Source organism: Hermetia illucens, chromosome 5 (genome assembly GCF_905115235.1).
Source record: "Hermetia illucens chromosome 5, iHerIll2.2.curated.20191125, whole genome shotgun sequence".
In the NCBI taxonomy this organism is placed as follows: domain Eukaryota; kingdom Metazoa; phylum Arthropoda; class Insecta; order Diptera; family Stratiomyidae; genus Hermetia; species Hermetia illucens.
This window is the reverse complement of record NC_051853.1, coordinates 5255865-5268478: the sequence shown is the minus strand read 5'-3', so window position 1 is coordinate 5268478 and position 12614 is coordinate 5255865. Positions and strand designations below refer to the sequence as shown.

General features: G+C 44.8%; 1 protein-coding gene across 1 annotated transcript; it reads left to right on the top strand.

Annotated features, from left to right (window-relative positions):
- Window positions 1-359: 359 nt before the first annotated feature.
- LOC119658049 lies at window positions 360-12586 on the top strand. Its single transcript, XM_038065293.1, has 8 exons — window positions 360-453; window positions 5815-5873; window positions 5934-5995; window positions 11654-11766; window positions 11825-11973; window positions 12030-12196; window positions 12263-12377; window positions 12446-12586. The coding sequence occupies exons 1-8, from the start codon at window positions 396-398 to the stop codon at window positions 12485-12487; spliced, it is 765 nt and encodes a 254-aa protein (XP_037921221.1). The 5' UTR covers window positions 360-395; the 3' UTR covers window positions 12488-12586.
- Window positions 12587-12614: the final 28 nt, after the last annotated feature.

The following is a 12614-nucleotide window of genomic DNA, read 5'->3' as shown; positions in this document are numbered from 1 at the left end:
GATTTTTCGGTAGGGCAGCTTTTGAGAATGAGTCCGTTAAAGAAATTATCACTTTCAACCCCCCATACTCCCGACCTTTCCAACAAATGTCAAAACTAAGGCCGGCTTCGGAAAATACTAACCGAAACCTTCCATTTGATACCCAACATGACTATATTTGACGAAAAAGAAAATTCCTCAAGGCAGTTCTGAACTTATTAATACGAAACCCTTAATACGTAAAATAGGGTACATGCTTTCTTTGAATTTTCCGGTAGAATTTCATAATCTACGGTATTTGGTAACGGGTAACTTGTTTGAACCGTATATTGTACTATATTACAGGGAAAAAATCAAATATGTACATTATCTTTCGTTGGTGTGAGGCAGTCAGTCAAACAATACTCTGTGGAATAATGGTCATCAGAAAGATATTCCTCATAATTTTTGTATTCCTTTATGGTTCATATTATGGTGTGTATTTGAAAAGTTAGTGAATGAGTTAATTTTGTGCCATGGCAGATATTACAGATGCTGCCAAGAGTATATTTAAAAAAAATATAATAGCTTCTAAAGTTGTACCCACACCTGTGATCTGATTGGGTGCTGTTTTCATATCATATCTAACATATCACGAACACCTAATCCGTAGAACAAATTTACCGTAAAGATCCACCCGTAAATATTGAAGCTCCACTAAATTAATCCGTCAACATGCGCTAGCACGCCTTCTCTCAAGAATATGGGGGTGTGGGGATCCCTCAAGTGTCGTTAATCGTGGCCGTGTTTGTGAAGCCGTTAAACTCAAGACCCGTGTGCTGCGGTCGTCTCCACATTTCGACATTTCCTCTCTTAGTCCTTGACCTACTGAATTTCTTTTAATAATAGCAGGGTTTCCAACAAACTTGCTCTATACTAAAACCCACAATATTGCAAAATGTTACGAATCTATAATAGAATAAACTTAAGGAGGTTCGTAGCAAATTTTCAAAATATGATGATAGGGGGTAGGTAGGTAGGTATCAGTGGCCGCTCGGAGAAGCCCAATTAGCGCTTTGGTGCGTCGATTTGATGCCCCAAACTCCTAAGACCGTGACTGTTGTTATGGGAGCAGGGAGGCAGAGTCCAGCTGGCTCGGATCTTCAGAGCCAGCCCGTAGTATTCACGAAGGAAGTCAGCTCTCCGACCCTGAAACAAGAAATCTCTCTGAGGTCAACAAAGAATGGTTTACCCAGTGTCCGCAGCCTGACTTTAGCCAGAGCTAGACAATCGCAGAGAAAGTGCATGAGGGTTTCCCTTCCTTCTCCGCATTTTCGGCAATACGAGTTGTAGGGTAAGCCGAGCCTAGCCGCATGGGCCAGTGCCCCGTGCAGATCGCAGTATTTTTGAATGCATTTGCACGCGTCCTTGACTTGGCACAGCTTGTAAGCCTTCGCCATCTCAGGTCCACGGCTGCTAGGTAGTGCGAGTAGACTCCGCCCCCGACAGCCGCCAGCGGAATGCCGACTGTATTCGCCGAGGGACTGCCAAGAGCAGAGCCTTGCCTGGCCAATCCATCAGCCCGCTCAATCCCCTCTATGTTCCTATGCCCGGGAACCCAGAGGAGAGTGACCTCGAGCGTGCACCAGCCGGGAAGATGTCGTCGTTGAGTACAAGGCCTTGATGGCCGCTTGGCTGTCGGTCAGAATGGCTGTTACGCTTGGGACTCGAATCACGCTTCAGCCATCGACAGACTTTCAATATCGCCAGTACTTCCGTCTGGAATACACTGGCGAAACCTGGGAGACCATACGACTTGGATACACCGTGTGTATTCGAGAAAACCGCAGCGCCGACTCCATAGGCCATTTTTGATCCGTCCGTAAAGAATACCGTGTCATAGTCTTGCAACACGCCGCCGGTCTTCCACTTTGCCCTGGTTGGAAAGTCCACAGCAAAGTTTCTCGTAAAGTTCAGCTTGCGTGTGACATAGTCTGTGGGGGATGCCCAGATTTCTCGAGGTATTTCATCTAGGATATTGCTGTGGCCGTAGGATTTCGCTAGTATATCATTATTAGTAGTTTTACCTGGACGGAAATTGTCACAAAGATTTTGGCTTCTAAATTTTTTCTTCAGATTTTTCAAAATACTCTCCATATCAAATGTATGTTACGATATTTTGGGGGAAATTGAGTAAAACCCCCCCCCTTGAGTTTATCCTAGAGTATAGAGTCCCCAAAATTGATCAAAATCATATCATTACTAACAAAGTTACAGTAGCTCAAAGTTGACTTTACTGTGCAAGTGGAGCCCCGAGCTTCGGTTTATTTATTAAGTAAAACTTTGTGTAATGTTAAGAGTGGGTATAGGAGGATCAGGTCGATTATCCTAAGTGGCCGACAACGACCTAGAGGGCAGAGCTATCCCAAAAATCTAAACAAATTGGCTAAGTAGACGGTGAAGGTCCGCCCGCAAAGATTGAAGCTCCATCAAAGTGCTCGTTCGACACGTTCTTGCACGCCTCTGTGCTAGCCAGGTTCGGGAATGTGGGGGGGCCCTTTGAGCGCTTTGATCCCTCACGCTTCAACACTACCAAAAATCAAGGTGCCTATTCCGATGCGCGGGTCCGCACCGGATTCCTAAGCAGACATTAATGGGGAATTCGCAACGGTCTATCGAATGATAATCAGAACGCGAACTAAAATTGGAAAATAGAAAAAAAACGGCTCGACCGACTTCACACCTGTTTCCTCTTTGGCTCAGTCCCGCTTCCTTTCCTTTGTTCCCTCAGCGCACCGCTTCATTTGCCGCTACATAGCCTTCAACTCTCTCAATTCGCCCGAATGCATTCAATAATGTACAATCTGCGGCGAATATTAGGGCAATTGCAAACTATTAAATGCATTGTTTAAGCAAATTAATTAAGAAAGAGCCGAATGAGATTCCGCTCCCGTCGCGCAGCTGCGGTCACTACAGGGCAGCTGGGTTTTCGAGACCCGCTCGAGGAAAGACAGCTGAGGACCAGTGAGGCCATCACTGCTGATAGCGGCTGAGTGTTGGCGTGCTTACGAGGAAAGGCAGCCCGGGATCCAAACCTACGTTAGGCCTTAAGGTCCTTCGCGTGAGCGACGCCCAGGTTACGACCCTCCATGTCCTCCAGCTCGTATTGAACCCTTCCGACTCGACCGATGACCTTCGCCTTCACGAACTTCTGATCCAATTTGGCATTGTACCGCTTTGCTGCACTGCTTAAGTTGAAGAGCCGCTTATACACGATATCTCCGACCTGAAATTCACGAGCTCGGGATCGCAAGTTGTAACCCCCTTCCTGTGTCTCTCTTGCCTGGAGGATTCGCCCCTGAACCTCTGCTCTCAGAATAGCAAGTTTATCCTGAGAACAGACCTGCAAGGTCGCATCAGGCAAGGCGTTCAGGCGTCGTAAAAGAACGTAGGTACTCCAATGGGTGACCACGCTTTGTCCAAAAACGACGTGATAGGGTGAAGTCCCTATCGAGACGTGTTTCGCTGAACGCAAGGCACAGTTGATGGATGACAGCTTGTTATCCCAATCTCTTTGATCAGGACCGATATAAGCGCGTATAGCAGCCAACAGTGAGCGATTTACTCGCTCCGAGGCATTTTCCTGCGGAGAGTGTAAAGCGGTGTAAATGTGTTGAATGCCATACTGGTTCGAAGCCACGAATTTGAACTGTACCCCATTATCAGACGTGATCGACTCAGGGATTCCAAACACATGAAAGATTCTCTTCTCCAAGTATTCAGTCAGCACGTTCGCGGTAAACCGTTTAATCGGCTCCACAAATGAAAACTTCGAGAGAGAATCGAGAACGACTATTGCTCCGATATTTCCGGCGCGAGATCTGGGATATGGGCCGATCAAATCGATACACAAACGTTGAAATACCCGATCGGAGAGGAGCGCTTTGCCCATTAGAGGTCGGAGTGTTTGGTTGGGAGCTTTTGATGTCTTGCACGTTTCACAATTGCGGATATAGTCCTTGACCTGAGAAACCATTTTAGGCCAATAAAACCACAACCACAGTCTACCCAAGGTTTTACCAACCCCCCCATGTGCACTCAAAGGATGATCATGGGCACGGGTGATCACCTCCATCGTCAGTTCCTCCGGAACCCAAGCTTCCAAGCCTGTTGTTCCTGCACCATTTCGAGATTTGCCCTCGTCACAGAATGTCCTTCCTCGATGACGTGCATAGCTATCGATGATCGCACCGATTGGTCAAACAAAATGGTTCATCACGACGAGGTTCCAAGGACACCTAAAGAAAGTAGACAAGGGGGGAAGACGAGGAATCAACACAGTGAGTAAATTGCTCTTCATTTGGTCTGGTCCGTCGATGCGGGCAAAGGACTCCTCAATCCCTAAACAAAAAATTTTCTAACTCCGCCCAAGTTTTTGTCTAAAGTACGTACGGATTTACGTTCGATTTAATACGCACCCATGTTGTATTTTGCGAATTATAAAAAGGACCGTATAACACTTGTGAACCTCTTCGGTCACGCTACTACCAGGGTCGAGGTAAGGCAACATTTGATTAGCTGCCTCTACCCTAGTACGAAATCATAAGCCTTCTTCGTCTCCTTTTAATTTTTCAACCACATCTTCCTCCTTTCTATTGTAAATGCACGATCCGCATTGCGATGCCTCCATAGACATGAATAGGGACAAAATCCAAGCAAAAAGATGCTGTCAGTATTACATACGCTCTATTTAGAAGCGACCCTTTGGAGAAACTAATAGCTATTATCTAGGGGTCTTTCAAGATCGCATCTTATCACTAATACTTTTTCGGCGCGTTATCGGCCTTCGCTTGAGAATGATGAACGATGTTAACTTTCCTAAAAAACCTTGAATACACTGGTAACATCTGCTAACTGTCTCCCAAAGTTATGGACCTTGGACAAGCGACTCTGGATACGCAAAAGGTTGAAAACAGCTCCGGAATGAAGCTAAATATAAGCAAAACCAAGATTCTTAGTATGGTGGAGCACCGCATTCTTTTTATTTGCCTTAATGGACAGAATAGAGAAGATATCGCTGAAGCATCGACTTCCCCTGTTTTATCAAATATAACAAGCTCAACACCAGACCAGTTAGGACTACTCCGCGCCTATGTCCTCTCCATGCTACTATAAAGGAGTAGTATAAGGAAAGTGGCCGGTATTTTTACCCAAAGCCTTTAAACCTTCATCAGTTCAGGTCTGCCTCATGTCAACATGGTGTAGAACAATGGAGAAGGAGTGGAAACTTCTCGGTGCTGGGAGAGTAAAAATATAGGTGTGATGACGCGCTATGCCCCATACAAGGGTTTTTGGCAACCACCTAAAAATTGAAACTTCCGTACCCGGGCTGGTTATAATATAATAAAAACCATACCAATATCCCTATAAGCTGTTTGACGTCTCCATCTGAGGCAGGGTCTGCCACGTCTTCTTTTTCTGCCGTAGATATTGCCCTTATAGACTTTCCAGACTGGATCGTCCTCACCCATACAGATTAAGTGACCCGCCCACCGCAACGGGCTGGTTATAGTAAAAACAACAACCTCCTCAGGCGAAACCCCGAGGTTTCTGTAAACCGAATGTTCGCACGTAATTGAACTCAGATGCGTTTAGACCTCAGTGCATATACCAAAAAGATCAGGGAATATTTTGCCAGTAAACCTCTTTGACACTTTAGGACGGCATTATATAATTTTGGGTCCTGGCTAGCTGTCATTACTGAGATTTTAGTTGACGTTGCGTATATTTTTGCAGAGTGATTTTGATAATAAATATTATATTATTTTTAATTATTTTATATTATCACATTTTCAGTTGCTACCGCTGGGTTGAAAAATGTTTCCAGACAAGGAGGCTTTCTCTGGGCAGAAGTGGTAATAGATACAATCGAACAAACCTATTTGAATAAATCTTTTACTCTCATCGTTTTTCAGGAATCACTTGAGGAGGAAGATAGTATGGAAGTCGATGCTAAAGAGATGAAGAAAAAATCTGGGTAGGTTCAAAGGGGGGTTTGATTTCAGCCGTAATATAGGTGTGCCTGTACAAGACTATAATCTTGCCAGATGTATTCTTCGGAGACCTGGGTTCTTAGCAAAAAAAATTGCGAACTCTTGGCCGCGTTCCAGAAAAGAATCCTCCGAAGATTTTTCGGCCCCCTACACAAGGAGGGACGATTCCGTACCCTACATAACGACGAAACCTATGAGTAGTACCACGACCGTCTGATTGGATAAAATCCGGCTCAGCAGGTTCCACATCCGTATGATGTGGAAAGTCTGTAAGGCCTTGCCTGAGATGAAGCGAAGGCCCCCCAGACAGCTTTTAGGGATATCGAATTGGTGGACCTCGACGCAAAGCGGGGTGTCTGGAATTTCTTACTAAGGCAGGCCTAGACGGGATACCATTGCACCGTTGCACCGTTGATGATGATGATTGTCGGATATTCCCAACTTTCCCAAGTTGTAATTAAGCATGCAATGGCCCCTGAGTGTTCCTACAATGATCTTAAGAATTTTCTGTGAGAGATTTAAGTAATCCTGCCAGTTACTTTGGATGCTCCCATGTACACCCTTGACTGTCCCATTCCGTAAGTATGCCCAGCATACTTCCTTTCTATATCTTTTTCAACCGTTTCTCTTCACTCGCTGTAGCCCTGAAACCTCTTTCGATTCCACAAAAGGGGACTTATATCGGCGTGCCTGTCCCTTGCCTGGCCAGCTCATCAGTTTCCTCGTCGCCTTGTAACCCAATATATCAAGACCTTATTGTGCAAGAGGAGCATATTCAGTCTATTAACGCATTCTCATACCAGTATAAAATTCACCTGGTCGGAATGTTCTTTTCAAGGTTGAATGAGGCATATCTGTCTGGGGTATATTTCCGGCTGAAATATGCTAGTGGGTCTACTCATCGGTCAAAAGTACGTTTCCCTCTCCGATGAGTGAGTCGTCACTGGACCAGGAAATCAGTTGCTGGTTTAAGCACTAGGTCACTCCCTTCCCAATCGTAGCATCAACTGCTGCTATTGTACTTCACAATAGCGGTAATAGTACGCCACTCTGTGGACAACCTTGCATCTGTCGGTAGTTCTTCGTACCTATTCTCTAACATACTGCATACTACATAAATTTCCTGTAAGCTTTGAAAGCCGTTTACTTAGTTGTGGAAAATGATTTCAGATGCACTTGTGAAACCCACCCATGCAATTTGAAAACTCACGTACTTTTGGATTGATGTGCTGATTGAATGTGGGTCCGCTACAAGGATTTGATTGTTGACCCTACTCTCTAACTAATTTTGCTTGGTTTCTGCCCAGCCCACCGAGTACCTAAGAGTCCTTCAACAGTACGGAGAGAGTGGAGAGAACGACCCCGGTTTCCCGGATTTCCAGCTTTGCTTTTCGGTTTTTACCTTTCCCACACATCTTAAGCTAATTGACTGCTGCTAGTTGGACTCTTGATATCAGGAGTACCCTAATATTACTTTAGTACTTTTGTGCATTCCAAATTTCAAAATGACAACCAACTGAATAACAGATGGAATTTCAACGCTTTATTCGGCGCCAATATATCACCGGCCACTGGATAATCCCAGCGACGCGCTTCGACTAGCATACCCGGAAAAGCTGCACACAATACGGGTGCTATACCTAAGGCTCCCCATGCACATAATCCACTTACCTCAACTGCTTCGTACTGTTTTGATGCGGCTCCGATAATTTCGATCCTCCCGGCGAACCCTCCAACCCAAACTTTGCCGTCGAATGTGCTTCATCAGGAGAGACCGCTGTTCACCCACCAATAGGAATACTTCCGAACACCATAGGTCTTCCAGTAGCAACTAACCCATGTTTCCACTGTATTATCAATGCCTTCCACCGCAGTGCAGCAGACATCATTCCCCTTCATTCCGAGTTCCTCTCCTACCCATTCGGGTCACCCTCTGCTGAGAGTCGCATCACCGCTTTGACAACTTTTCGTTACCAGACTTGTCCATTCTACTTCTTCTGATGAAGTTCTTAATTACATTAGAAGTAAAGCTGGTTTATCTTCGTCACCTCTTTCGTGCGTAAAACTGACAAAGTATCGCTTCTCCCAACCCCGTAATTGCATCCTTCAAAGTGACGTATCCACATAACTTCGACGCCTTTTGGTTGCAAGGAGTATTCGTTAAGCCTTACCAAGGGAATAAATTGTGAAAAAATTTCCGTATCGCCCCCTGCCTCTTCGACTAGCATAAACGACTTGTCAAGTAGCTTAAGCCTTTATTATTAAAATGTGAGAGGCCTACGTACCAAGCTGTCATGTTTCAATCTTTCTGCTCTGACTTTCCAACACAATCTCATCTGTATCACTGGAACATGGTTGGATGATAGAATTTTAAGCTTTGAGCTCCTCGAGGGGTTCTCTGCCTTTCACTGCGACAGAGATCGTGCAACTTCAGGTAAGTCAGCTGGTGGAGGAGCCTTGATCGGGGTTAAGTCCACCCTACGAGCCGAATCTACCTTTTCTCCATCTTCTACCCCCTATGATTGTATCACCTTACATGTTTTCCCTCCCAACTTCCCTTGCCTCAGTCCCTCCTGTCTGTACGATTCTTCGACAATCTTTCAGAATTCCTTGCTGTAACTTTCCCCTCTCTTCCCTTCATTGTCTGTGGTGACTTTAACCTCCCTTTGCTCTCCAAGCCTGAAATTCCCGGCCCACCACAACTTCCATTTTGTTCCTCGCATACATCTCTAACTTTATTCATTTTCATGGACACCTGTGCCGCTCTTCAGTTCAACTGCGCCACAAATCATTTAAATCGCACTCTCGATCTAGTCCTCTCCAATTTGCCAGTGTGGCTCCTTTCAAAATTTTTTCTTGCTCCTCCCTATGTTACTCCTGATGCCCATCGTCACCCCCGTTCGCGGTACAACTGCCACGCCTCACTTCCTATACTATGCGCAAGCCATCTAACTTTCGTAAGGGCAAATTTGAGGGTTTGAACTCTGGCTCTTGGCTCTCTGGCGCCAATCAACTGAGCTCCCATTCTCTCACCATTAACCTGCGACCAAGGCCTCCTCTCCCTTAATCCTATTCTGTCTGACCTCCTCAGTCATCAAATTCTCTGACTGGACTGCTACCTCTTCTCAGTTTTCCTATGATTTACTGTGTCCCGGTGCATTTCTCCTCTCCCTCTTCTTCCTCTCTCCCCCTTCTAAGTACAGTTTCTTCCGAATGTCCTGCCATTCCCCTCCTTACTCCCGCTTTGGTGGAGAACCTCATTGACAACATTGATGCTAATGTCCAACCCGGCCACGATAGTCTTCCCAACCTCTTCCTGATTAAATCTTTTCTCAAGTTATTTTCAATAAGAGCCTCGAAGAGTGTCATTTTCCCAGGCTGTGGAAAAAAGCCCTTATTTTTCCCATAACCAAAGGCGATGACCATACGAGGTTAGACAATTAAGTAATGAAACTGATTTTATTGCCGCGCTTCTGGTAAACCTGCAATCTTCAAGTTCCCTTCCCCTTCCCCGGCATCCTCCCTCTCTACATTGATATATTCACCATCGCTCTAGCTTGTTTCGCCTGCTCTGTCATGTTGAGTAGGCGTGTGTTGGTGGTGCTCGTCACGAAAATGGAGAAACGAAATCTACAGCAACACGTCGCGATAAAATTTTGCCTCTAGATTGGTCGAAACAGCTTCGGAAACGTACGCTAAAATTGTAAAAGCGCATGCTGATAGTGCTTTTAGTCGTGCCCAGGTGTTTCGATGGCATAAAGAGTTTAAAAGGGGCGTGAAAGCTTGGAAGACGAGGCGCGGAGACCAGTGGAGGTGCGGACTGACGCGAATGCGCCCTTATCCATGTAGAACGGCGTTTAGCAATTTGAATATTGGCCTCGGAACTAGGTATGAACCGTGAAACAGATAAATTTTACGAGGCGATTTTGGGATGAACAGTTGTGCGCAAACATGGTTCCAAAGGACCTTTCTGAGGAGCAAAAGCAGCATCGAATGACCGTCGCAGAAGACTGTTTGGAACAAGTGGAAAACGATCCCATGCTGCTTGATCGAGTTATTACAGGCGATGAGAGCTGGTTTTTCCAATACGACCCGGAAACCAAACGCCAAAGCTCACAATGGTTGTCTTCGAAGGCCCACCCGCTCGAAAAAAGCTCGCATGAGCAAGTCGAAGATGAAAACGATGATTATTACCTTTTTTGATAATCGTGGAATCATCACAAAGAAAAGAATTTTGTCCACCGGGGCAAACCGTAAATCAAGTCTTCCAAGTACCCGAAAGATTGCAAAAACGAGTCAACAGGGTGCGCCCAGACGTCGCTCGTACGAGTAACTGGTTCCTTCATCACGACCACGCGCTACGCCACACCGCCCTCAGCTTGTTCCAGTATCTAACCTCTAAAGGAATCGCCGTGTTGCAACAGCCGCCTTATTCGCCCTGTATAGTTGCCCAAGGGGACTACTTTGAAGGGGATGGCAGAGTTGTAGAATTATTTTTAAATATACGGTTTTTACGGAATCAGTCTCATTACTTAATTGTCTAACCTCGTACTCTTGCTGAGAATTGCTGTCCTATGTCGCTCCTCTCATCCTGCTCCAAAACCCTGGAGAGGTACGTCAATGACTGGTTGACCACCCACTTCGGCCACGCTATAACTAAGGAGCGGCACGGCTTCATAAAACGTCGATTCACCGCTACCAATCTTTTAGACTTCACCAACTTTGCGGTCAAATGCCGCAACAGCAGGAAGTCCACGCCATTAACACGGACTTTTTTAAGGAGTTCGATTCCGTTAACCACGAGATACTTTTGTCCAAACTTGCCTCTCTCAATATTCCTCCATCACTTATTACATGGCTCCTACCTCTCCTTCTGATGCTGTTGCGTTTCCTTTGATGGTTGCACTCCTAGTCCTTTCTCCTCTTCCTCTGGTGTGCCACAAGGATCCATTCTAGACCTCTTTTATTTTCATTCTTTTTTAACGACCTCCCCTCTAGCCTCACTTGTCCTTGCTTGTTATACTCCGATGACCTCAAACTGCTTTCCTCTGTTTCTTCCCTAATGGATTGCGCTTCTCTGCAGGCAAATCTGGATACTTTGGTTCATTGGCACACAGTTAATAAGTTGGCTCTTAATGTCAGCGAATGCCACTCGATGTGTTCTTCGCTTAAAACCTCTCCCACCTCTTACTGCTACTCTCTTTGTGGTTGCTCTCTGTCCTATCTGAACTCTACCCTTGACCTATACCGACCGATAAACTCCGTTTTGACAGCCACTACTTCGTTATCACCAACCGTGCTTCCAAAATGTCAGGTTTCATACTGCGTTCCTGTACTGATTTGGCCGCGGTCCAACCCTCCATAATGTTTTTGGGGGGGAATCTCCTGTCCCCCTTGCAACCCCTCTTTCCGCCGGCCTAAACTCACACAAAAAATCAAGCTGAAAAAAAAAATTTGAGCCCGTTTCAAAAGCAGATCTGTTTAGGTTTAGCAAGGGGCCCACATCTTGACATCTGGGTTCTCTGACTTGGGAGAAATTCAAAAGCCTTGGCTTTTCATTGTATTTCGGTATTCTCCAAGCTTCTGGATAATTTATATTTATTTTCCATTCTTTATTTGGTTTTGACAATATCTTTTGGAAGAATGGAGATGGAAAGCAAGGGAAACAACGTGATAGATTCGCTGCTGAGGCTTGGAAGAATGTATGTTATGTTTACCGACAAACAGAAAATGAAAATCCCGGACGTGAAAAAAGGTAAAATCAACTTGATAGCCTGATGGCCTTTGAATATTTGCATTAAATTGTCTTTTAGGTATCAAATTTGGTTTCCTCCAGGCTGGTATATCGCTGCAGAATGGATCTGCCTATGACCTTTCAACTGTCAATAGGGCATCCAACTTTGTTATGGTAGAAAACAAACACACGGTGCTCACTGGCAAGTTCAACTTCACCAAAATGGAAGTGAGTTAGGTAATCCATAAGGCCTCTAACTTCTTTATTATTCCCAACTCGATCAGGTAACCTTCCAAGAATTCAATGTCCGCTTTTTATTACTCAACGTTAAAATGGGAAAAGTGACGGTAAAACTGGGTCCACACTTAATTCCAACGAAGCTCGTCTTGGCCAAAGATGATTCCCTGGCTGGTTACAAGCTAGTCTCCTACGACTTTGAACTGAAAATGAAGTAAGTCCTTAATTTTGAATACGATGTGAGGAAGTAAAGTACATATTCATCTGGTGCAAATTCCAGAAGTCTGGCGTTCCAAATAGTCAACAAATCTCCACTAATTAGCCGGGTTTTGTCAAAGTTCACACAAGTTATCTTAAATTTATTCATTAAACTCGTATCAAAAGTAGCTACCAAAGTGAGTGTCCCACGTTTGACAAGTTGTGAAGAAACTTATTCCTTTCGATATTTTTTTTTCAAATCTAGGCTGTAAAGGATATTTTAAAGAACACCCTAAAGGAGTTCTAAGGACAGGGCTCTACGTCGGAGGTTTAACCCAAAATAAGTATTACTAAATGTGAAACCATTACAATATTGAAAATAAATGCTAACAGATGAAGATATTTTAACCTAGAAAGTATGTTTCACTGACATA